This window comes from Crocodylus siamensis, chromosome 1 (genome assembly GCF_052110815.1).
Source record: "Crocodylus siamensis isolate JL-2025a chromosome 1, ASM5211081v1, whole genome shotgun sequence".
NCBI lineage: Eukaryota > Metazoa > Chordata > Crocodylia > Crocodylidae > Crocodylus > Crocodylus siamensis.
The window spans coordinates 189,544,985-189,571,998 of NC_143395.1; the positions used below are offsets into that span (position 1 = coordinate 189,544,985).

A 27,014-nucleotide genomic window follows, 5' to 3' on the forward strand; every position below is an offset into this window, starting at 1 on the left:
TGCCTTCACCTTCCTAACTACTCCCCTACATCCCCGAGCAACTACAAAATAGCCCTCCCTGGTGATGACCCCTTCCTTCCATTGGGTGTAAGCCTCCTTTTTAGCAAGGAGATATTCCCGGATGCTTTTGGTGAGCCACGGAGGCTTGTGTGCTCTCCTGCTCCCTTTGATCCTCGTTCTTTAATGTCTGTCAGTGGCCTTAAAGTTAGTAAGTGTTAGAAGATAACCCTTGGTTAAAAGCATAGGCGACATATAGTGGGGGGCACAGGAGGCATGTGCCCCCCCTGAGACTGGCCGCTGCCAAAGCTGCTGCCAGGTTCTGTGGGTGGTTGCCGTGCCACCCTTGCTGCCGACACAGCTGTCAGTGGCTGCAGGAGGTCCCTGCTCACTGCTCACCACCCCGCCCTCTGCTGCCGACACCACTGAGGCCACCAGCGGGTGGTCCCCACTCGGCCCACCCTTGCCACTGACATCAACACGGCCATCTGTGAGCGGTCCACACTTGCTGCTGCCATGCCCCTGCTGCCACCACTGCTGCTGCCACCTGCGGCGGTTGCCACGCCCCACCCCAGCCTCCACGGGGATGCACCGTCATGGTTAAAAGGGAAGAACTTTGCAATGCCACAAGGGCATTTATATGCTCAACTGCTTGAACATGCATCCACTTGGATTTTAGTCCAACAAACCAGGAAGATGATGATACCAATTTTCAGCCAAACCATTGGACTGTATACCACATAGTGATCTACCAAAAATTTACAGACTCCATCTGTTTCATTTGTTCTGTCTAGCTCAACTTTGTGTATGCATCAGCATTATTTCATTATCATATTAGCGTTCTGAGATTTAGGTGCAGAGTAGAAGCAAAATGGGAAAGTAAGCAAAACACTTTTACCACTGTGAAGAGCTAAACTTCTTGGGGTATAGGATGTAAATGAGGCTATTTGTCTAGATCCCATTAAGACAATCAGGGTCTTCATTCTCCAAATCAAGTTCTGCATTAACGTGTATACAACATGCACCCTCTAGCCTCAAATCAGCCCTTCAAATTTGTGGTGCAAATGTCTTAAGTCAGGAAGCTGATTTTCTTTATCAGAATAAAAGCATGAAGATGTTGTGCTTTAATGGCTGCCAAAATAGCTCCCACTTCTTTCTGGCCCAGCAAGCAGAACCACTGGAGTCCAGTGCTAACCTTCTCACAGCTGCTAAGAAAGTGACAGTAGCCAATTTATCTCTTTCTCTGACAAAAGAACTACTAGGATGGATAAACAGCATGCTGTGAATATAGTGCATCTGGACCTCACGAAGGCTTTTGACAAGGTCTCACACGAGCTTCTCATAAACAAATTGAAGAAATATGGGCTGGATGAAATTACTATTAGGTGGATAGATAACGGGCTCTATAGCTGTAAGCAACGAGTAATTATTAATGGGTCCATGTAAGAATGGCAGGAGGTTTTGAGTGGAGTCCCACAGGGGTATGTCCTGCACCTAGTGCTGTTCAACACATTTATTAATGATTTGGACACTGGCACAGAAAGCTTCTTGAGCAAGTGTGTGCATGATACAAAACTGGGAAGAACTGTGAACACATTGGAAGATGGGAGAGCAATTCAGAAGGATCTTGACAGATTCGAATTCTGGGCTGAAGCTAACAATGTGGACAAATGGAAGGCAGTACGCCTCAGGAAGAATAGTCAAAAACACAAATACAAAATGTGTGATACCTGGTTGGATGGCAGGGCTACAGAGAAGGATCTGGGAGTCCTAGCAGACCACAGACTCAATATACATCTGCAATATGATTCAGCTACACAGAAGGCAATACAGTTTTGGGATGCAACAATAAAAGCATTAGGTGCAAGACGTAGGAAGTGATAGTGCCTCTCTACTCAGTTTTGGTTATATCTCACCTAGATTATTGTGTGCAGTTATGGACTCCATATTTTTAAAGGATGGGAAGAAGTTAGGGAGGGTCCAGAGGCAGGAGATAAAGATGATAAAGGGCTTGAAAAGATGTTAGCTGGACATGGGGTCTTGCCCCTCCACTCAGGGTCAGATCAATTGCCATATTTGGGGTCAGGAAGGAATTTTACCCCATGCTCAGATTGGTATGGACTACGAGGTTTTGCCTTTCTTTGTAGCAAGGGGGTTAGAAGGGGGAGGGTAGAGCATGAGGCCCTCTACCTGGGATTTCTTGATCACCATTAACAACCTTTTATAGAAGCAGGATGTGGGCGAATGTGGTAGTCTTGCTTTACCTGTCCCAGGTTAGGGTGTTAGGTCTGTGTTGTGTAAGGGTTGACAGTAGCTTTACAAAGAGTTTTGATTAGGAATTTGTATAGCATGGTTTGGCTAGGGATCATCCTGCGTCAGGCAGGGGTTGGACTGGATAACCTCTGGATGTCCCTTCCAGCCCTAGTTCTCTATGATTTCTATGATTTTTTTATTGGCTGGGCAGGCAAAAGCTGCTACCAATTGCTTAGCAGCTGTGAGAGGGATACACCACAGTTTGTGCCTGAAGCAGCAATTGATTTGGCTCAGGGCAAATTAGCTGCTGCTTTCAGTTGGACATGATTCTGGAAAAAAAAATTTTTTCTACATTCTTCCTTCCAAAAACAAGGTGCCTGTCTTCTTTGGGGGCATGTGGGATACTAGAAAATAATGGATAAAACATTTTGGGGCTCCCTTGGCGCCCTTCCAAATTTACTAAATTATCCACAGGTAACATATTAGCACAGGGGTGGGCAAAGTCTGGCCCATGGACTGGATTTGGTTGGCAGGGGACTCCATTTCCCTGCAGACCCTGCCTGCATAGCTAGGGCCAGTCTCCATGGAGAGCAAATCGTGGCAGTTAAATATAGTAGGGATGAAACCTGGTAAGCTTTTTTTCTTGATATAAAATAACAATAACCACACTGTGAAGTAAGATTTGGCACAAAGTCAAATTTAAGTAGAGATTCTACTATCATCCTGAAAAGCAATCAACAAACTTTTAGAAAATTCTATGATAGACATAGACATTCGGGCTGGAAGGGACCCCAAAGGATCAATGAGTCCAGCTCCCTGCCCCAGGGGCAGGAAGTCAGCAGGGATCATAGGATCCCAGCAAGATAAACATCCAAAGGTGACTTGAAGGCGTTCAAAGTCGGTGCTTGAACCACCTCCGGCAGCAGTCTATTCCAAACCATGAGGGCTCGGACAGTAAAAAAGTTCTTTCTTATGTCCAATCCTGGTGGAGTTTGTGACCGTTTGATCTTGTCATCCCTTGGGGCGCTCTGGTGAACAGACATTCCCCCAGATCCTGGGAAGCACCCCTGATAAACTTATAGGCAGTCACCAGATCACCCCTGAGCCTGTGCTTTTCCAGGCTGAAGAGTCCCATGGCTCTCAGCCTCTCGTCATCAGGTCTGTTTTCCTGACCTCTGATCATGTGCGTGGCTCTCCTCTGCACCCTCTCAAGCTTCTCCACATCCTTTTTGAATTGTGGAGCCCTAGGATCTCCTGGGATCTCCTGGGGTCAAAACCCCCAGTGAGGGGAGTGCCTGCATGTGTGGTGTGTGGCTTGGGTCTGAGATGCCACATACTGCATGTCCATGCTCATTTGGACATGGCCTTAGAGTGCAAATGGAGAGGATGATCTAGACCTTAATGACATACCTTCTCCTTTTGCCTATCCATTTACAACTATGTACAATATCTGTTGTTATATTAATTAATTTTTAGGATGTATAGTATTTTTTGGTGTCTCAGAACTTACTACCCTTGAAAAACAGAGTGATGTGTTCATTGTGATAACTTACTAAACCAGTCATATAATGAAAAAGCTCTCAGTGACCTAGTCCAATAATTTTTCAGACTTCTGCACTGAATACCAGAAAGGCTGGCATCCTTTTGACTTCTGCAATTGAGGAGGCTAAACTTAAGTAATGTCTGTACCTCTGCAAGGTGCTGTTGTAAGGCAAACCCAAACACTGGAAATAGAGGGCCTAGGGTCACTGGACCAAATTCATTTGCTGATCCACTCCCTGGTTCTTGGAAGAGAAGGCAGAGAGTTCTGAAAAAGGAGCAGTGGAGCTGAACCTTGAAGAGGCAACAGGCAAGTTTATGTACAACAATGAAGGCTTGATGACAACAAACCATTTTGGAGTTTTGCTTATGTTTTCAAGCTGTTTCTTAAAGAAAAGGTTCAGATGACCAAACTGGCCAAACTCAGTTAGTGGACTGATTATGATAGTTAAGCGCTTACTCAATCTGTGACATAATGCATATTTTACCAGTCCAAGGGGTGGCTCCTTTGAGTGGCTGAAGGAATTTGAATGGAGTAAAATCAGTCACACGTTCTACTGCACCCATATCTATCTTTCATTTGTTTACTACAACTGTGGTCATACAATTTTCCATGTTTATCAACAACTTGAAAAACAGTTCCTCTGCCAGTTTCTCATCTAGCTTTCAACAAGACATTTTAGAAACTCAGCAAGCCTGACTCAGGTGTCTTGTAATAGCCAGGCATACAGAGTACACACTTAATAGACATGAATAAGATCATCCCTTTAGCCCGTTTTTCTAGTATGCTTTTTGTCCCAATATCAGGAATATTATAGTTTTCGTGTAAACATTGAATAAGTAATAGCATATTGGAAGTTCTGTTTATAGCATAAGTACAGAATTAATATTTACTAGTCATTAGAAAAAAATCCCTTAATAAATAAGCAGAAAGAACACATAGCATAATGAATGCATCAACAAAATGAACACTTCAATTAAAAAAATTCAAGTAAATCGTCCATTTGTGGATGACTTGCTCATTCAGTGAACTGAACAGACCAACGTATCAAAATTCTTCATTGATAAAGGATTACTGCTTCATCTGTGGCTGCAGAGGAAGGCCAGCTGTTCAATCCACCATGTGAACTTTCTTTTAGAGCAGGCAGTAATCTCCTCACTGACACAGCAAAGGCATACAGGTAGGGCAATAGCTGTTTTACCTATTCCACTTTAAATTGCAGAGCACTATTGGTGCAGAGGCCCAATACACCCTCTCCATATCACTGGAAATTCCAGTCTAGAATGCACTCCCCAATACTACTGGAGTTATTTTGGTTCTGCTAGATATGATAGCACATACATATATACCTCCTCACTCCTTAAATGTGATCACTGACAGAAAAAGTTGGCATAAAGGTCTCTGTTAGGAAACATGGAAATACAGTTTTATAAAGTTTATTATATTGTGAAGTTTACATATACCACAGAAAGAAAAGTAATATATGATTCTTAGAGTAGCCAAACAATCCATTTAGCTTTTTTCAAAAGGTATTTTTATTCACTGAATGCTTCAGTTCGAATTAAAGTCCCTCTCTATAAGATGCAAAGTGTTTTATTTGGGGAGCAGAGGGGGGAAATAAGGACCTACAATATATGTAAAAACAGAAAAAAATAAATATAATGATTTTTCATAGGTGTAGTATTTTAAAAGAAACTCTTTCTCTATCAAAGATTAATGTGGGATGTCTTGTTTTAAGAGCTTAGATTGCTGCACAGATATTAAAAAAGGAAAAGCACATTATGATTGGAACTCAAAGGTAGACAATGTCTTCCTGTTTACTGAATAATTCCTTGTAGGTTAAGGACAGAAGGTTTAAGTGATCAGAAATGAGTTTAAACCTGTAACAGGACAGAAGTTCAGTGCACATAAACCATTTTCAAAATGGTTGAAACCAGTTTAAGATAAACCTGGTTGAATGTAGTATCAAACTTAACTGATTTAGGCAGTGTTGCCAACTCTCATGATTTCTGGCATTTTTCTTAAAGTCTTCACTTTGGGAATGTGAAAAATGGAGCTCACTCCTTTATATGTATTTATATTTTATATGTATAAAATAAAGAGCTCCATTTTTCACACTCCCAAAGTGTAAACTTTAAGAATAATACAAAAAATCATGATAGTTGGCTACACTGTTTAGGTTAAATTGGTTTATGGAACTTTTGTCCCAGACCCCTTCCTCATTCAAGTTAAATCACAGTCCCCCAGCATCCCAGGGTGCTTTGCAGCCCTGGGTTGTGCTGTGCTGTCTGCTCCAGCAGGGCTAGGTTGGCCTTGTCCCTCTGCTTCCTAGCTGGAGCACTATCACTACTCCAACTGGCTGAGAAGGGGGTGGGAAACCTGGCTCTGGACCACAGCCAGGGTCTGCCTGGTAGGTGTGGAGCAGACCCTCACAGGCTTTTTACCCACTCACTGCTAGAACAGGGGGTGGGGGTAGCCAGACCCCAAGTCAGGATGAAAGAATGAAGAGGGGTGGGGAGCTTTAAGCCCCCTCCTCTGCCTGCATGGGACACATGCTGGGGTCTGCCTGGTAGGGGTGGAACAACCCCTGTCTGGCTTTTTGACACTTGAGCAAAGGGGGTGCGGGTTGTGGCCAGACACCAGCCTGGGGGCAGCAGGCTGAGGCAGGAAGGAGAGGGGTTTAAACTCTCTCCGTGGTTGCATGGACCCAGCTGGGGTGTGCACGGGGGGAGTCTGTCATGTTTGAGTGGGGGAGAGGGCAGCTCCTGCTAGGGTTTTCTCCCTCTCTCCTCACTCAAGCAGAGAGCAGGGGGGCATGGCCGCACCGTGGCCCATGGCTCACATGCCAAGGTGGGAAGGGAGGATGTTTAAACCCCTTCCCTGGGGCAGGCTTCTGCTTCCCACTCTGCTCTCTGCTTGAGAGGTTTGGGGGGCAGTTCCTGACAGCCCCAGTTTGGTCTCCTCTCTCGCTTGAGTGGAGAATGGGGGTGGAGGTTAAAACCTGTTGCCTGGGCTGGCACACTGTGGGAGTGTGGGAAGGTAGGTTTAAACTCCTTTCCATGCCAGCATGGGACCACAGCTGGGCCTGCAGGGGAGACAGAGCGCAGGGAAGAAGCCAGACAGGGGCTGCCCTCTCCCTGGCTCCCCTACCCAGGTAGATGCATCTGGGATCCCATGGCTGCATTTCCAGAATAAAAAGTGAATGTCTGTTTACTTGCTTCTCAGTTCAAGCTATGCAGTTTAGACTAACCTGTGAAGACTGAATTGATTCAGCCTGTGGCTTTTTGACTGCCTGTTCTTAGCCCAAATTATTGATTCAGTTTTTAAAAATCTCTCTTTGCAGACCATGATCTTGATTGTTATCTTGATTGACAGTGTAACCTGGGAATGCCCAATTAGTCAGATGTACTTATTATAAATAACTACATGAGTTATGGTAGGGTCCCAGTGTAGTTCATGACCCCAATATACTTGCTTCTATACAGACACAGTACTGTCCTGAAGAGATTACAATCTAAATAGACAGGGTGGCCCAAGGATGGGAAAAGTGAAGTTATTCCCTTTTCACAATAGGGAAATGGAGCACAGAGACTTCTTGACACACAAACTAAAGTAAGGTGAAGCTCTTATTAAACATCAGGTGGGTGACACAAGGAAGAATGTTTATGAGTTTATTTTAAGGACTACTCTCTGCTCTCCAAGTTATTATTGTATTAACTTGCAGGGTTACCTGCTTGACTTAACAACTTTAACAATGCATCAAAATGGTTTTGTTTTAAGATGAAGCAGATTTTGTATGTGTAGTTAAGGGAATTATATTTGGCTGTTTTATTTCATTCTTTATGTGCAGGACAGTGCTGATAATCTCAAATACTTGGCTCAAATATAATTTCTGAGAATGAGCAGTCAATAGACTAGGTCAATATTTTGTTAAAAAGATAAAGAAAAATTATGAGAGTAACTAGCAATTTTGGTGCCTGGGTTGGAGATGATGTTGACTGCTTTCTCCTCTTTCCATTAGTAAAAAAGAAAGATCACTCGTGCTTTAGCACATATGCTTGATCGCATTTTGTACTTAGCACTGTAACATACAAAATAACGTGCCTTAAATTAAAAAGATGCGTTAGAGTAGAAGACTTGAACCAATGTATAAAAGTCTCAAGAACATTCGCATTTCATTACACTGTTACGCTTTCCAGCAAGATATGTAAGTAAGTGACTTTTCAGAAATGAAGGTACAAGGAACAATGGAGGAATCCATTCCTCAAAAGTCAGAAGCAACCTAGATATTGTTTAAATTTGATGGTACGTGAAACAGAAAAAAAAACAAGAGCCTGAATAAGAAGAGTAAAAGGAAAAATTATATTTTCACTCTTTAAGCTTTGGTGGAGGCTAACTCATTGATCACCTTGTTGTAACTGAAAAGAGTTAGCATATTTATGTTGAGTGGCCAAGATTACCAAATTAGAAAGATGCTCTTGCCATGTTGCAGAATGTAAATATGTTTCCATGAGGTTTACGTTGCTAAGGATGAACACGTTTCATCAGGTTTAGCTTCCCCTCACAGGAAGTCACTGTTACTGGGAGGGTCATAAAGGGTCTCAAGGTAATTGTGATGTTAGGATACAATTCAGCCATGGGCAGATCCAGAATTCTGTAAAAGGGAGTGTGGGAGCAGTGACCGACGCTGAAAAAGTGGCTGTACGCCTACTCTCAGCTCCCCCCAACCTGAGGTGGGCATAGTAGGGACTTTCTTTAAACGCAGAGCAAATAATTTCAATAGCTCCTTGAGAGCAAATGGAGACTGGGTCTGGGTATTCTCAGCTGGCTGTGCAGCAGCTATAGTTTAAGAAGAGAGATAACTTCTGTAACAGACTGCCAATGTGGGTTCACCAGATTGGCTTGAGATGCTTACCCTGGGCCAGAAACAGTGCCAGTGAACTCTGAGCGACCCCAGGGGTGGAGCAGGAAAGCCCTGCCCTGTGGAAAAGGAGAAGCCATTCGAAAGTAGGGGTTTTCAATCCCCTCATTCACATGGAAGGGCAATGGCCGGAATTGGGGGCCAGCCACCCTGAGTCCTGGTTGGCTGGTTTGCAAGCCGGGGAGGGACTGTCGGAGGGGACAAAAGCAGCAGCCGAACTGGGGGGGGCTGCTGACAGTGACTCCAGGGAATGACACAGGAGACCTAAGAAGATCTGGGGTGAGCTGACCCCGTTGAAGGCCCTGGGAGAAGAAGGCAGCGGCAGTCAGCTGTGCCTCCAGCCCTGCAGCAGAAAGGGAGCCATGGCCAGGGCTCTGGGCAGAGAGCTGGCACCCCAAGGCCCCATCGTAATGTGCTGGATGTGTTGGGCATCCCAGAGGCTAGGGGTGGCAGTCAGCTCCCCACTCCACTGCGGAGAAGAAGCAGCGGCCAGGAGTGCAGGTGGTATCCTTATCTAGAGCAGGGAGCTGGGCTAGTGAGTTGAGGAAATCCCTTACCTTTCCTGGGGAAGTGGAACAGCAACAGGCAAGGCACTGGCATCCTGAGGAGCAGCAGACCGCCAGGATGAGAGCCCCTGGGAGCTTGGGGCGCAGGCTGGCACTCGGAGTGGGATTGGCAAGCCACGAGGTGTGGGGGGCATCTGGCCAGTCATCTGGAGCAGGGGTTTAGAGCATCAACCCCTGGGAGCTGCTTGCTGCTGACCCTCTGCCACTGACTGCTCCAGCGGGGATTCAGTCCTGTCCTTTATTCTGCAGCTGATTGTCATTGGATGGAGTCCCTGAGCTTTGTATTTGGGTTATGCCGATTGCTGCAGGAGCCTACTCTGTTGCTTGTTACTTGCCTTTTTGGGGGGTCACCCTTCAGCCTCTTTGGGGGGTTGGGGTTTGATACAATTTGATTGCTGCAGACCAGAAGAGCTTACACTGTTGCAGTCTGTTGCTTATTGGGAAGCCGGCTGGAGCTGCTGGAAATGAGCACCCTGCTTCCTGGCAGTGGCTGAAAGCTGCCAGTTACCCTACCTGTGGTTCCTGAGTCACGGGTTGACTAATGCATTCTGGTTTGTTTTGCCATTTAAGTTCACTTGTAAATACCCTTTCTTATTATTCTTGTTTTGTAAACAAAGTGTAAATAGTTAATAAGTATTAGACCTTCTTGGGACCAAGGGCTGCTCTGTGGAGATCAGGGGCTGGCTGAAAAGTAAATTGGTGTTGGCCAGAAGCCCTGCCCCACTCTCACCACACCATCCCTGATATTTGGGCAGAGGTGGCAACTATTGGGCTGCCACTCGGGTTACACTTAAAAATTATAAGGACTAGGATACTCATGAGCCCTTGAAGGGAAAACAACTAATCTCTTCCAAGAGCTGTTGGTCCTATGGGCCTGGAGCTGCTGCCTCCTTGCACAGGGGCTGCTAATGCAGTGGGGCCAGCTTGCAGTCCCTGCCTGGCTGGAGCTGTGCAATTGCTGGAGTAGAGGGCCAGCTCCCTGCCTTGTAGGTGCTACTGCAACCTGGAAGGGGAGGTGGGGGAAGAGGGGCAGCGCCCTGCTCCCCTGTGTGGCTGGTGTTGTGCCAGGCTGGGGAAGGGGGCAGTTCCTGGCAGGCTGCCTGCTTCACAGCAGGCTCTTAGCTCCTCACAGGCAGTCTGCTCTTCTTGCAATAGCCATGGGTGGAGAGGCAGCTCCTAAGATGCTTCCTGTGCTCTGTGCCCACTCCGTGCTGCATGGAGGGCTCCAGCTCCCCCCATGCAAACTGATGCTTTGCCAATGTGGTGCCTTGTTGCAGCTGCTGTAGGGATGACTCTGCAGACACACGTTCTACTACTATGGCTGTGCTTGGTCCTGGGGAGCAATTATTTTGTCACCTGTTTTTACTTGGCATCTGGGACAGGTACACCCAGTTGTAGTTACAGTACAGAGTGGGGGTAGAAATAATTGGGATGCTACCATTGGTACAGCATACAAGAAGTGATTTCCCTAATTGTGAACTAAGATTTAGGCCAGTTGAGCTGGTACATGTAAAGATGGGGGTGGGGGGGAATCAATAAGGCAACGGATCTGATACCAAGAAAACTGCTTATTTTAAAGTGCATCATACTTTCAACTACTTCAAAATTACCATGTTACAGACCATGGCTAGACACATCTGACCAGTACTGGAGTAGTAATGGATGCATAAATAACTATAGAATAGAATAAAAATACATTACATTTAAGAGCTCCTGGTAGTATTAAATCATCATGTCTTCCAGAGTGGAGGTGAGAAAATGCATCTTTATGGTAGACCACTTGGAAAGGAATATACTAGCCACTATGTCACAAGTACAGTTGAAAGTAAGCTTATAGTACCAATTCACTATGCCTTGATGAATGAGATATGCATCTTCCTGCACTATTATAGAGAAGCCTCTTGAACAGATTTTTCAAAGGATTTGTTTCCAATGTTTAGCAGTTGTGAAAATCTTGCTCTTTCAACTGGTTTCTCAATGGTAGTCAGCCCCTGTCCTTGAGTCCGTATAATCAACAAGACTGACCTCTTTATTAACCCTGGTTATATAGAGGAAAAAGCAAACCAAACTATAACTGAGAAGTTTGCTAGGCTGGCTGAAACTGCCCATACCCAGAACCGTGAGCTCCTTCTTCATTTCTTAGATGCCTTCCCTGAACCTTGACCCTTCCTCTCTGCAACATGACATTCCACCTCTGTTATTGTACAATGATGGTCACCTGATGGACCAATGGGACTGCCAGGAATTCTGGATTTTAATCTTGCATGGCCAGGGCTCCTCTCTTTGGGAAGTGCTGATGAACTTGTCTCAATTCTAATATAATAAAGGGCTAAGTCCGTCTGTCCATAACAGTCTTGGAGCACTCTGACTGGTTACTGAAATAACCAGAGTGCTCCAAAAGCATTCTGGACAGGAGGCGGCAGTGGCCATGATGGCAGGGTCGGAGAGGATGGACTGGGCGGGGGGTGAGGCCAGCACTGCTCCATGGGGTCAGCGGTGCAGGGTGTTGGCCAAAGGGGATAGAGGGAATGGCGGGGCAAGCTTCCCTCCCTCCTGCTCCCATTCCCTGCCCCCCCCAAGATATGGTGGCAGAGCTCTGTCCCTGCTTCCCCCCGCCCCCCATCATTCCTGACAGGCAGTTGGCTAGTTCTTGAATAAAGAGCTAAGATACATTCTTCAAAATAAAATATTGCTATGGATCAACATATGTGCATGTGCGTATCATATGCGTGCGTACACACACACACACACGCATACCCATACACACACACACTAGCCTGGACTTTAAATAAATAAATAAATGCAGTAATTTAAAGTTCAGGCTAGAAAAACCAGGCCACTACAACAAGGTCCCACAGTTGTTTCCTTGTAGCATTCTCAGTGTTGGACTATGGTAACAAGGTGACAGCAGTAGGCATGGAATGTATAGCTCCTTGTTTTAGTTGATTGAATAGTACTTTGGTTAGAACAAAAATACTGAAATATTTCCTGTAATGGCACTAGAATTGTGTTAATACTCATGTTCTGGAAGACAAGGAATCTATAGGTGTCTATTTAGCCATATGCTAATCCATTGGGGAGGGGGCAACCTTTATGGCAATGTGACACAAATTAGCCCTGTACCCAAGTACCACTCTGGTGCCCTTCCCTCATCCAATCTGCTACTCTGTTTTCTGCTCCTAGTCCTGTGCTTCTGATCTGATCTGCTGCTCTGCTTTCTGCTCTATCTGCCTCTGTGCTGCTTGTCTCCTCCCCGATCTGCTGCATACCACTCACACAGGCTGCCTGTTTCAGGTTAGCCACCCCTGTTCTAATCAGTCCCTTTCAGCTGTGAATGCTTCCTCAGCATCAAAAAATGTCTTCCCACTTCTTTCCAGGTTGTAGCCACATACTGACTTAGTTTTATCCCAACTGTCCCTCTCTCTCCCCATAATTCTTAACCCTCATCCTGGCAAACAGAAGCTGCTGTTTCCACAACTCATCTAACTCTTACCTCTTTACACTGCTTTCTTCCTTTGTCCACCAGCTACAACAAGATCCCCAGTGTTTTAGTAATTCCTTTGATTTCATTCTGTTAGGCAGCTTAACCTCAGAACTGATGCCTGCTCAGCACTTCTGATGCCCCCAGATAATGAGCTCAGCACAATCTCCTTTGCAGTGGTTAAAACCAGTTTACGTGCAATAACATGTTTACATTACACAATAAAATAAGGCATCAAAGAGAGGATTGAATGGGGGGGGCAGTGGGTGAATAAATTTGCTCAGTCACGCTTTTTACATATTTAAAAAATACTGCATTTCTTCTGTACGCACAGAAAGAAACACCCACTTTATGACTAATAGCAAATTCTTCCAGAGATGCACCTTGCTTAAGAGAGACTAAACAAATCTGAATTTCTGTTCCACTCAATCTTAAGCAAGTGAAAAAAAAATGCCAGGGAAGATTGCTGAGTTAGATAGGAGGAGGAGGGAGAGCTGGCATGCATAAAATAGTATAGAAGGTGTGGAACAAGTATTAAGACATAGCTTGAAAAAAGTGCGTCTCATTTGTGATTCAAAAAAATGATTTCCCCCTCAAGCCTTCCACTCCTTTCCAGCTCCTGATACCAGCTCCTGATTGCAGCTTTTCACACCCCCACATGAAGCCCTAAGGGTTGTTTAAATGATGCAAAGTAAGTTTTTCACATGACAACACAGGCTAACCTTTTACAACATGGATATGGCAGGATATCTGAAGTTTTCTACCAAAAATAGAAAGGGACACCTCCTACTCTAGGCACACTTGGTGAGAGTTTAAAAGCCCAAAGTGGGACGGTTTAACTTGTTTGTAAAGTGCATTAAAGAACTGGCAAAGTAAGTGAATGACAGGTTTCTTCCAGTTAAGAAACGTACAGAAGAATATGGATTGTATTATAATGCTTTTATTCTAAGTACATCCAAGAAAGTACAAGAGAGAAGACTGGCATGCTATGGGCATGTTCAAAAGAATTTGGAAGAATACATGGAAAAGAAATTACCAATATGGCATTACCAGGGAGAAGGGGAAGTGGAAGACCAAAGATGAGGTGAGAGAGATATAGTGGAGAGGAACATGAGAGAGGAGTTGGAGGAAGAAGATGCAGTAAAATCTGTGTTAATTGGCATTAGACTATCTAGAACACTCTATTAATTGGAATTCCTGGCTGGCCAGCCAGCCAGGCCGGGGCGGGAGGGGGGCTTGCACGTGTCAGCGGCCACTGTCACCCAGCACCCTGCACTGCCACTGCTCCATGTGCAGTTGCTGCCGGCCCCCCCCCCCACCCAGGGGTTTTCAAAAAGGTTCAAAACCTGTGCCTCAGATAACCAGAATTTGTAGGTAACCAGCACCTCCCATTTCCCACTCATGCCGGATAACAGAGCTTTTACTGAACATATGACTGAAGCCGGTGGAGAGCCAGTATCTGCAACAGTGACCCTGTTTAGACAGAATAAGCAAGGGAAGAATTGTAATGTTTTTATTCTCATGAAATGAAAGCTTTATGTGACACACTTGGGCCCCCCTCTACATGTCACAGGTATTGTGCAATTAGCTGGTTAATTGTGCAATTAACTGAAGCTAGCTACATGTGCAAAGTACCAATAAAAAGGTCCAAAAAGCTATGAAGTTAGATCTTGAAAATGCATACTAACTTTATAGCTGGTTGTTATCTAGCTTTGCATATGTAGCAGGGAGCTTGTGTAGCATGCATCTCCCCAGTGGCTGGGAGCCCTGTCAGCTGAGGCAGCTCACTGCCACAGGAGCTTACTTCTTGTTCCCCCTGCACTGGGAATAAGGTGCGATGGGATCTGATGCACAATCCCACAATCACACTTCCAGCCATGTACATATGGCATGGCAGGAAGTGCAATTGTGTAGATCGTACATTAGATCCCATTGTGCCTTGATCTGCATGTGTAGAGGGGCCCTTTAACTTCTATATTGCTTGCAAACTGGTTGCTACTGATATTTGTGCCATTGAGGGAGGGTGTGGGGCAGAGTCAGGGGTTGGTGTGAATGGAGGCCCGGATGGGCTGGGTGGTGGGACAATCAGAGCCCGGGTAGCTTGTCCAGGTTGTGGGGGGGCTTCCGCCACTGTGCATACCAGAGCAGAGGCCTGGGGACATGTGCTCCCCCATCTATGTGAGGGGAGGAGGCAGCTGCTGCTGCACACAAAGCTCTATGTGTCGCTGCTGCTGCCACTGCCATTGCCCTGGGAGCGGCATGACGCCATGTGCTTCCCATTGCCCCTGCCCATCCAGCGCTGGGACACACATGGCATTGCATGGCTCTTGAGGCCACTGCACTGGCAATGGCTCACACAGCCCAGCCCACAGTGGCAGTCGCCTCCACCCTGTGCACAGATTGGGGGGGCATGTGTCCCCTGGGCCTCTGCCAGGGTGTGTACAGCAGTGGGAGCCTCTCTGCACCCCTAGATGAGCCACCCAGGCTCCAAATGTCCCATGATCCAGCCCGGCTGGGGCCCCATTCACCTCTGCCCCACACCCTCCCTTACTGTGGAGGCCTCAGTCTGCCCCCCCAACAGTCCTTCTTCCACAGAGTTACCTGCTGATCAGTGGGGAGGATGTGTGTGTGTGCTCACCCCCCCCAAATAATTTTTCCTCCCTCTGCCTATGGCCTTTCCCCATTGTAGTGTTACTTTTTATTATTATTTTTGTATTCCAAACCAAATTAGCCAAAACAAATTCCAAATCCAAGAGTCAGTCCAGAACCATACGTGGCCCTACTACCAGCAAACATCCTCTACCCCCATCTGGGGCTTCAGATGCTTCCAAAACCTTTGAAGGGCATCCTACTTGCAGGCCCAAGCCCAGAGGCTTGGGGTTTGGGTGTCCCCAAGTTTTGCTCGCCCTCAGCCGTAAGGCCGCAGAGGCAAGCCAGGGAGAAGTCTCCCATTTCTATAAATGGCTTAAAGCCAAGACCTTCCCACTCCAGCAGCTAAGTGGGAGGTTTACTATACATTACCTTGGAAGGTATTATCCCTGTGCCAGGAGAGCAGTCTTTCCTGGTGCAGCTAGGAAGACTGCCTCCATGGTCACGGTGTTTCCCTTGCCAGGCAAGCATAGACTACGCTTGATCTGAGCCTTCAGTGTTAGTTTAATCAAGTTCCTGGTTCAGTGGCCTCTAGGATTCTAGAACACAAGAGATTTTAGCACAGAAGTAGGCTAGGGTGAAAGGGTAACTCCAGAAATGTTGGTCCTCTTCATATGCAAAGAAGCCACCCTTACCTGGGATGGACATGCTAGGAACAGATCATAGTAGTCCACTCCACGGACACTACTCTGTTTTACACCAGGCAGTTGCCTTCAAGGGGCAGTAGGGAGAAGGCAGGTTCTCACTGTTCACTCCTAGGACAGTGCAGATGAAGTGAGTGCCTCAGAGGAGAGTGCTTCTCTGCAGATGATTCACTTCAGGGTCACTCCCCTGAAGACAGTTACTCTGGTGCTTATTGCACATGAAGAGGAGGAGTCTAAAGGATGTCCTGTAGTGATAGGGCTTAGTGTGTTTGATGGATGCAGTGGTGTGAGGTCAACAGCTACTCACTTATAGCAGCTGCTTCCTGTCTTGTGGTGTGCACGTCTAACACAAGCTCATATGAAGTGGAATCAGTGAAACAATGCTCCCAGAGCTGTACCCTGCTCCTCGTGGCTTCTGGTGTGGGGTATCAAAAGCTCCATAACTCCTATTGCTTCATGCAGCTTCCTTCACCCCAGTATCAATTTCACTGCCTTTCCAAACTAATTTTGAAACAGCCTTTTAAAACTGGACTGAGTTAGCAGTATACCACTCATTACTGTTGGGAAGCTCTTAGGGAAAGCAGCCAGTGGCACAAGGCTGGCTGGAATGGCTGAAACTTGTTTAAGCCAGTGGTGAGACACGCTCTGTGTTTTTTCATTAGTAGGGAAAAATGCACTTCTTTCTGGGCAAATGGTGAAGAATCAGTGAATTTTGTGGAGAGATTAGGCAGATGTCACACTAGTTATGCTTAGATCAGGGGGTTTCAACCCATGGTCCATGGACCCCTCGGGGTCCATGAAAAGTGGCTGTAAAGATGGCAGCTGTGCTACTGCTGTTCCAGCTCCCCCCCATGACCAGAGGCTGCCCTAGCTGTAGCAGGAGGCAGCCCAGAGTCAGCAGGCAGAACATGGCTGGGCAGCCCCACTTCATCTTCCCACCTCCACTGCTACATGTGGGACCTAGTGACACTGCAGCCCTGTGGCCCCTTCACTCACCTGGTGATATCAATCTACGACCTGGAACAGGTGCAGGTGTGCAAGAGAGAGTAAGAGTATGTTCTGTATGCACACTATAGATTTCCAAAGGGGTCCGCACCCCCATTCGAAATTTTGTGGGGTCCGCGAGTCAAAGAAGGTTGAAAACCACTGGCTTAGATCACTTTTGTATGCACAATGGTGATTACACTAGTGCCTGGAGTGAATATATAGCCAGTTATTCCAGAGTAGCTGCTTATAGTTAGCATGATTACAGTGAGAACATCACCACTTTGTGGCAGGAAAACAGGTAAGAGGCTGTATACTGGGATTGCTCTGGATGCATGATATTTGTACTGTGGTAATTTTACTCCTGATTTTCTGGGTAATTGTACAATGAGTTTAAGTAAATTACATTGGTAGGCATCCTCTCTTCACCCTTTGTTTATAGTGGTGTAAATGTGTTGTATGTTCAACCTGTGGGAAGACTCCAAGAGCACAGGTGAGCCATGAGGCTGACACAGGGCAAATTCCATTAGCTGTTTGCCATCCCTGTGCATCTCAAGAAAACCATCACTTCTGTTGTGTTAGCACATCAGCTATTTTCTGCAAACTCTGCTGCTCTTCTCACTTCCATTGCTAATACTAGCTGTAATTCTACCATCTGTTTTGCTCAGCAGGCATACATCTATTAGCCCATAAAGCTTGCTGTGAATAGTGGAGACTATATATGGCTTTCTTATGGCAGCTATTTCTCTGGGGAGGAATAAGCTGATCTGAAAAAGCTTAATATTAGGTAATTTGCCAGCTAGGTGCAACAGAGGTCTGAAAGGAATTTGACTTAAGAAGGCTTCTTTTCTGAAAGTTTATAGGTTTGTGCTAAGCCTTGGGAGAACCCATATACTTGTCACCACTAAATAGAATTGAGGCACCTTTCAAAAAGCTGGTGGTACTTCCACCTCCAGGGCTTTATTATAGAGGTCCAATAATGATGCCATTTGCCCAGATTCAGCCATTTGGGCTGAAATGATCCAGACCAAGCATCTGCCTCAGGCTGCCTTTCTTTCTTTTTAAAGAAAGTTTGAATTAAAATGGTCTAGCCATTTCTCAGAATAAGTAGGAAAAAATATGTTCTTTTGCTCATGTTAAAGAGTTCTTAAAGGTTTTTATTTAAGAGACTCTGGTGCCTCCATTTTGGGATATTTGTGTAGGTTGAATTGTTCTAGCTTCAAGGCTCTCTCTCTTTTGCTATCACTGTAAAAATGTGAACTTGCTCAGTAGAGACATGCTCCTTTGGCAGCTAAATTCTCTGAAGAGTCTATCAGATCTGAGCATGTTCCAGCTGACAGCTGGGGGATGGGGTTGGGAACCATGCTCCTTCTTTCAGCTGGTTGCTGCTCTGGCAGTGGGCATGGGAATCAGAGAGAGAGAGACAGAGAGAGACAGAGAGAGACTCTTCTCTTCTACCCAGGGTCAGACACAGGTATGGGTGAACTGGGCGGCAGCCCGAGACCCGGACAGAAAGGAGACCCAAAAATGGTAATTTTTTGATTATTATTATCATTATCTCTGGCAAAAGTGGTGGTGGGGGGCAGCAATACTAAAAGTTTCCCTGGGGCCACCAGGAGTCTAGGTATAGTGCTTCCTCTACCCTTCCTCTTGATGATGCCTAGACAGCAAAGAAGACCAGCCTGATTAGAATGCAATGGGGCAAAGAGCCCTTGTCAACAGTTCCTAGTACATCTCTAACTCCCCACTGGCCTCCTTAGGCCTCTGGCCTACACCTTTTTGGAGCTGGCATTCACATTCCTCCTTCTCTTTCCAAGCTGAAGGCCTTTGCGATTCACTTGCCACCACCTCAGCAGGTCAGCAGCACCCATTCTGCTGTCTCTCAGGAGAGTTAACCAGGGACCAGCCAGTTTTCACACAGTAATACTTTATTTATCTAGAAGAAAAGTATTAGGGAAAAATCTATATAATTAAACAATAAACAGCTTACACACATACTTATGTTACTAAGTAATTACCCATCTTCCTCATAGGATCATAGCAGGTGAAATCTCAAGTCTGTCAGGTCTAAGATCCAGTGGAAACAAACCTTTTAATCAGATCAAGGCTGTCTCCTTGTATAGTTTGCAGTTCTTGTTTACCAGGCCTCTCGAACCAGAACAGACCAGCATGTGCTATTTCCTCCAGGGACCAAACCTTTGCAGATTTTTTCACCAGCTTTAGGGATTTGCATTCATTGCCTTCCCACTGATTTTAATCCTACTGAAAATTCACCCAATTATGCTAGAAGTACTAGTTCTAGCCAGCCCATAAAGATTCCTACAACACTTTTGATGCAAAGGTGCAATACCTTTGATGCAAGTCTTGGAGTACTCAGCATGTCCCTAACTCCTGTCATATTTCCTGCTTTCAGTGCATCTCACCTGGCACATAGTGATGCTTGAGGTTGAGACAAAGGCAAGGGATAAAGCATGCAGGAGGGCTGTTCAAATTCTTAGTGACTGGGAGTTGCATGCTGTGTGGGCCACTAACCAAGGGCTCAGACACCAATGTGGGGCACGGACTGAGGGGGGAAGCCCCTCTCTCCACCACACAAGCAGGTTGGCTCTTTCTCCTGTGCAAGCAGGTTCTTCCTGTTCCCAGGCTCACCCCTTCTTGGCTGGGTGCATCACACAGGCAGCTTCCCCCCTTTTCTATTGCCTGCAATACAGGCAGCTAAGCTCTGTTTTAAAAGGATATAAGGATGCAGAGCTGAGCACACAAAAATTAGGCACTGCTTAATGTTGCCCATTCCATGTAAATGTGGCTCCCTTGTGTATATTAAAGTTACTGTTATTAATTCCATGGCTACATACTATTTTTCCACTGTCTACCTACCTCCTTACTATTTAAGTTGTGTTTGCATCCAAATGCTCCATTGGGACTGGGGTCCCAATTATATAGAGTGATGGAAAAATCACAGGGAAATAATAGGCAAGAAAGAAAAGTGTAGGTGGAATGAAATACATCATATAAGCAGAAGAATAAACTGTGATAAATAATGGTGATAGACTAATTTCGTCTCTCTCAGTATTTGTTTATGGATTTTATATACATATTGTGAAGTCTCAGTTTTGAGGTTTGTTTGGGAGGCAGCTGAGGGGAAGGAAATGATATCCTATGTAGAAACAAGGGAAGGGGAACTGTGGTAGAGAAGGACAAATGAGAGAAGATTGGTTAGAAACATATAGAGGAGTGAGACTGTATTGCTGAAGGACTGCTGAGGTGAACAATGACAAGAGGCCAGCCACTAATGACAATGCGGGGAAATAAGTAAATGGCTTCCAAGTTTTAGATGAAGTGACCTGGCATACAGAATGTTGTCTAATGCTATCCCAAATACGTGGTTGGTCTAATACAAGATATCACCCCAAGAAATCCTTGCCTCCAAGTTTTAGAGTCATTGAAGGGAGGCTGTGAAGGCTTCTCCCAGGTTCAGAAAGGAGAGGGCAGGGGGACTTATTATAGGCAAAGTTTGCTAGCAGAGCCAGGAGGGTTGCACTGTGGCCAATGCAGTTCTGCCAGCAAAACCTCTGGTGTGGGCACAGTTGTGGTGGCAGAAGGCAGCTTTTGAGATCAGACTTTCTGCTGTTTGGGGAAGCTGGTGTAACAGAAAAGCTTCACCCTTCAGCAAAGGGGTCTCCATACCAGGGGAAGGGGGGAGCAGAGGGAGAATACCATCCCCCCATAGTACAGACATAACCTATTCTCCCCAGCACCACCTGGGGTGACGAGGAACAATGGTAATAAGCAGATGGAGAATAAGTTTATGTTAGAGATCAGGAGGCAATATTTTACGGTTAGGGTGGCCAGAATCTTCCTAGGTAAGTGGTCCTCACCCCCCACCTTCAGCAAATTCAAAAAGAGGTTAGATGATCACCTGTCTGTGGTCTTGTGAACCCAGCATTCATTCCTGCCTGTGGCAAGGGGTCAGGCTAGATGATCTGTTCAGGTCCCTCCTGACCCTAGCTTCTAAGAAACTATGAAACCTAGGTCTGTGGCCTTGGTGGGCCCTAACTGATCTAGGGCTTGGTTTAAAAGGTCCCAGTTACCCACCCAGACCCTGTTTTGTGGGAGGAACTGTGAAGTTTGGAATCATCCTTAATGCACCCACTGCAAGCTCCTCAATAAGTTGCAGTTGCTCTCCATGTGATGTGGGGAAAACAAGGAAATAATCAGTGATGGCATTTTTGAACCATTTTAATGTCCCAATAATGTACAACAGCCCTTTTCTTTAAGGTGAAGATGCCCATGCTTCTTGAGGTGTTGAATTCCAAGGGCAGAGCTTACTAAGGAAAATAAAAGAGGGTTGCCCATATAGTGGAGGAATAGGAAATTCCCATTGCAGGGACATATTCTTCATCAGTGATGTGGACATTGGAGTCAGGAGCGGACTGGCCAAGTTCGCCAGTGACACCAAACTTTGGGGAAAGCATCCACGCCAGAAGACAGGAGGGCGATCCAGGCTGACCTGGACAGGCTCAGCAAATGGACGGATGAGAACCTGATGGTGTTTAACACCAAAAAATGCAAGATTCTCCACCTTGAGAAGAAAAACCTGCAACATCCTTATAGGTTTGGCAGTGCTACGCTGGCTAGCACTATGGAAGAAAGAGACTTGGGGGTCATCATTGACCACAAGATGAACATGAGCCTGCAATGTGATGCTGCAGCTAGTAAAGCAACCAAAATGCTGGCTTACATCCATAGATGCTTCTCAAGCAAATCCCGGGATGTCATTCTCCCCTTGTACTCGGCTTTTGGTGAGGCCGCAGCTGGAGTACTGTGTCCAGTTTTGGGCTCCACAATTCAAAAAGGATGTGGAGAAGCTTGAGAGAGTGCAGAGGAGAGCCACGTGCATGATCAGAGGTCAGGAAAACAGACCTTATGATGACAGGCTGAGAGCCATGGGGCTCTTTAGCCTTTAAAAGTGCAGGCTCAGGGGTGATCTGATGGCCACCTATAAGTTTATCAGGAGTGACCACCAGGATCTGGGGGAACATTTGTTCACCAGAGCGCCCCAAAGAATGACAAGGTTGAATGGTCACAAATTACTGCAAAACCATTTCAGGCTGGACTTAAGGAACAATTTCTTTACTGTCCAAGCGCCCAAGGTCTGGAACAGCCTGCCATCGGAGGTGGTTCAAGCACCTACATTGAACACCTTCCAGAGCAAATTGGGTGCTTATCTTGCTGGGATACTATGACCCCAGCTGACTTCCTGCCCTTTGGGTGGGGGGCTGGACTCAACGATCTTCTGAGGTCCCTTCCAGCCCTAATGTCTATGAAATCTATGAAATTTAGTATTTAACAACAGACAGAGATAAAATGAATATTTCTTGTGATTGCCACTGGGTCAGCAGTGCAGACCTTAACTATGAAGACACCCTTTCAGCCTATCAGGTGACAGAAAACTGCATACAGATATTAGACATACCCACCACGAGTGCTCTGGATAGAACTGGGCAGAGAATGCAAATGTCCCCTACCATCCTTCTGGTCACTTATAAAAAAATACACCTTTAGTCAGAAAACAGGTTTGTTTTTCACAGGACCATGAAAGCCACACACACACCCACGTGCTCTTACATCAGTTGAGTCATACTTCCTGCCAGTTTCTCAGTACAAGACGTTTGTGAAGCAAAGTCTCTGTAATGAACTCTGTAATGTCTCATTACTCACTTAGGTTGCAATTCTTGTTACACTGTCCTTTTCTCAGTGGCGTGGGGGCTGCTTTCACCATTCCATAACCCACTGTAGTTTGTATGTCACTTTTCAAGGTGTCCCCTTGCTGAAGGGTGAAGCTTGTGCTAAGGCTCAGGTTCTCATAGGGAACGCCCTAAAATTGAGGCTACTAAAATTAGTCTCAGAATCTACAGAGATGCCCACTATGGGGACAGATTCTGTTCTACCTATTGGGCATGTAAGTGTGATTCTATTTTGCCCATCTTGAGCCCCAACAAATCCATTAATGCACGGATGTCACTTACGGCCTGCAGAGCCACTTGGTTTGGCCCATCAGGCTACCATTAGGCCATTGCATATTGGGAGGGGACATGTTCTGGGGGCATGGGCTGTTGCAGAATCCAGAGGCCTTGGGCCCTGGTGGACATGACAACTGGAAATAGGAGGGCAAGTGAGAGCTTTGCTACTGCTGCAGCCCTACGTCTTTTGCTGATGGCCCCCACCATGTATCCCATGCTGGAGCTGGAGGAGTCACTGTGGAATGGGCATATGGTGATGGCAGCACCAGCTCTGGCATATGGTATGCAGTGGGGCTGGAGTCACCTTTGCATACTTTGGGTTGCAGCTGTAACTTTTGCCACTTCCTTGTGGCACAGGCAAGATGTGGCCCTGAGTCACAAAAAAGCAATGAGAACCTCTGTATTTACCTTTTGCATTCATTGTTGTTCAGGGACTCAAGTAGGGTGGAACAGAACCACACTAGGGTGTCTAAGTGCACTTATGCGCCTAGTAAATGACAGAGAATTGGGCCCTAAATGACTACACCGAGGTTTAAGATCACTCACAGCCAGCATTCGGTCTATGCTACCAAGTTGTCCCAACATAGTTACGCTGGCTAAGGTTATGAAAATATCACCATCGCTACCTGAGTTGACATAGCTATGCTGGCAAAGCCCCCACCATAGATATAGTTCTGCAGACAGAGAAGGGCTTTATTGGAGGCAGTGTAGCTAAATCAGCTGAAAGTTCCTTTTTGTCAGCATACACTACATCTTCATGGTGGGGTTCTGTTGATTAGCTACAGTAACAGAAGCTCTGTATTATAAAAAAGTTGTGGGTAACCTGAGCACTCCCACACCCACTATTCATTCATGGGTGGGTGGGTGTATTGTGTGGGTCCTGAGAAAACCAGGTTCAGTTCTTGCTCTACCCTCTTCTCTGTCCCTTAATTTCCCCTCCATTTAAAGTGTTTTACCATTTAAGGAAGATATTTGCTAGGGTCAATACACTGAAATCTGTGAGGTGCTCAATTAATACACTGATGTAGTAATGTAAATATTATAGATAGATGGGCAGATAAAGCCAGAGTGGAAGCCACTCCATGTGTGGAGGACAACTATCTGGAAAAAGGGATAGAACAAAAATAACAAATCACATACTGGGTTGGGGTAGGTGAGAGTGGAGAAGCTGACCAGACAGGAAAGGGCAGATTCCTAGCAGGAACAAGAATGAGCTCTCACCTGTTTTTGTTCCTTTCCCTTCCAATCTGTGCTTCAAGTGAAGGAAAGAGATTGGGATTGTGAATAGAGCACCAGACTGGGAATCAGGAGACCTGCACACTTACCAGATCAATGATGACCTTGGATGAGAAGGTCATCACTGATCTTAACCCTTTCAACCATTCATTTCCAGTTTACACTGGGGATGATGCTTTCTTATCTCTGAGCGTTACAAGATCTAAGTGTTCTGTAATATAATATGTCTGTACCACAAAAGAAAAATAAAGTCTCCTTTTATTCCACAACCATTTGTGGATAGATCACTTAACTATCTCCTCCAGGCCATTCCCACCCCCTCCAGCACCAGCCTATATATTTTTTTATTGTTTACTGTCAAATACACATTTCTCTATTTTTCTAGCTACATCCCTAATAGCAGCAACAGCAGCAACAGCAATAATAATAAATACATTGTTATTATTATTTAATCTTTTTCTCGCCTCTGAAATTACTACTGTCACAAATTCTCATTCTTTTCTCAGCAGGTTAACTATTTCAGGTTGATAAAACAGAAACCAGAATATTGGCGAACGGTGCTAAAAGTATACATTTCAGGATAAATAGCATGACTTTTAATATCCAAAGTGGTGACTGTGATTTCAGATCTGGTTCCTGGGAGCAAGATATGACTTTTCCTTCATTGCACAAGCTTTCTTGCCATCATCTTTCCACACATGGGCTGGGCTAGTAACTAGGAGCCACCCATGCTAGAGTCCTGAAGCCAGACAACTAACTAAACTTTGCATTGGGTGTGCCTTAATTAATAGGCTGAAAGCATGAGATTCCCATTAGGAAAAAAAGACTCAGGATGAGAGCTTCTTGTTTGTGATGCACCTGAAGCTGGCCATTGGAACAGGCATAGGCATTGTCTAAAGGTATAGGACTAGACAATTGAAGTTAATAGAAACTGTCAGATAAGCATTCAAACACAAGCTAGTGTTGCTAGATGTTGTGATTGAGGCGTGAAGCATCCAGCTTTAAAGGCATTCTTTTCCTGTTCCCAGTTGAAGTGTTGGTTACATCAATTCAGATGCATTCTCAAAGCCAGCAAAACTTGGATTTGAAGAGCCAAAAGATTTTTCCAGTAGTAATAGGCTCTTCCATAGAGACAGTGTTTAATGTTCTATGCATAGGACCTCTTTTGCAAAAGAGCCTCTCAAGTTTTACGGTTCTCTTTTGGGATACTACAAACATCAAATGAGGTATAGTGAGGCATTCAGGTCAATGAGAGATGGCTTTCAAAGACGCAGGGAAAAAAAAAGAAACAGCTTGAGAGAATTTCCTGTAGACTAACTTATTTTTTAAAGAGCTGCTAACACTGTAACACTGTGTAAATAAAAAGGACAGATTCTTAAGCCTATAGAGCATGCCCTGGTAAACTAGACACCATGCCAACAATATAATCATCAGGAAAAAAAAACATCTCCTTCCTATTTCTTGTTTCATTTTCTTACATTGCACTTAAAAATTAACACATCATAATCAAATAAGACTCCACATATACTTAAAGGATAAAACCCTTATTAAGTTATTGATACATTTCTACAGTTCTACCAACAGAAAGGCTTTCAACAATTTTCAGGTGAATGAGATATTTGTTTCTTATCTGAAGAACAGAATCTAGTTAGATCAATGCTATTGCCTACATACCCAAATATCTTTTTGACTTCAACCAGAACTTTAAATGTTAATAAGAATGCAGGCTCATGCTGCATGTGTCAAGCTTCACATAAAGCCAATACTGTACTATCCATTCAGTGACAATCTTTTCCTTTAAATAAGTTTAAAACTGTTCATCTTAATGAATGGCAGACTTCAGGAAATTAAACCTTACCTTAATTTGTTTAGCAATTCCATTTTTCTTATAGATTCCACTTTTTAAGAGGTTATTCTGTTTCTGATGGTAATGTCCATTGCAGACAGCTTTGGGATTAGCCATTTGCTTAGTATGATCTTCAGTTCGTAAGTGCCTGAGGTCTTTCTACTTTAAAAAGGCAGTGCGATGAGAGGATAAAGTCCTGTGTGTTAAAGCCAGAAAGGTATCTAACTGGTTAGTCTGGCTTTTCCAGGAGAGGAGGGACTATCTTTCTGCAAGATCTTAGACACTAAAAAAACTGTTACCTTTATACACCTCCAGCCCTAGTGAGTTAGGAAGTCAAATACATGGCACTACTTTGCTTTTAAGAACTCCAAAATGCACTGCTCCTGCTGGCTACTGTATGTACACAGTATTTATGTGAGTCAACAAGACTGCTGCAGCTATCAAGGAAGCGGGTGGGTTGAGAGGTGGAGACACTTAAATATACACTGCCATCTAAATCCCTATCTCTTGTTGATTACACTCAAAGAAGTGATAGATTATTATGCTTGGAGTGGATTAGTAAAAGGTTGAAAATTAAAACAGTAAGGAGAGCTGTGCAATTCTAATGCTTCCTTAAATGTGTGTGTTGGAAAAAGTAGTATTTGACTGTCAGGATAGGAGGCATGATTTTTTTTAAATTCCTAAATCAATATATTGATAGACACAGCATTGAGAATGTACAGAAAAGGGGCAGTAAGACTGTCTACAGGTAGAAGATACATTTTAAGAGTAATCTAATCCTCATTTCAAGAGTTAATTAGTATTAGAGTCTGGGGCTACCAAAGAGTTCTTTGGCCCCAGTCCTGCACACACCTAAACACATGCTTAATTTGAA

The 27,014-nt window shown here is 45.0% G+C and overlaps 1 protein-coding gene across 1 annotated transcript in view; it reads right to left on the reverse strand.

Annotated features, from left to right (window-relative positions):
- The window catches only part of SPTLC3 (serine palmitoyltransferase long chain base subunit 3), a 127,000-nt gene extending 100,470 nt beyond the window's left edge, over positions 1-26,530 (reverse strand). The window contains exon 1 of the mRNA XM_090031548.1: positions 26,153-26,530. Coding sequence (XP_089887674.1) covers positions 26,153-26,257 — 105 coding nt within the window. The 5' untranslated portion in view covers positions 26,258-26,530. The remainder of the gene's footprint in view (positions 1-26,152) is intronic.
- Between the last annotated feature and the right edge of the window lie 484 nt (positions 26,531-27,014).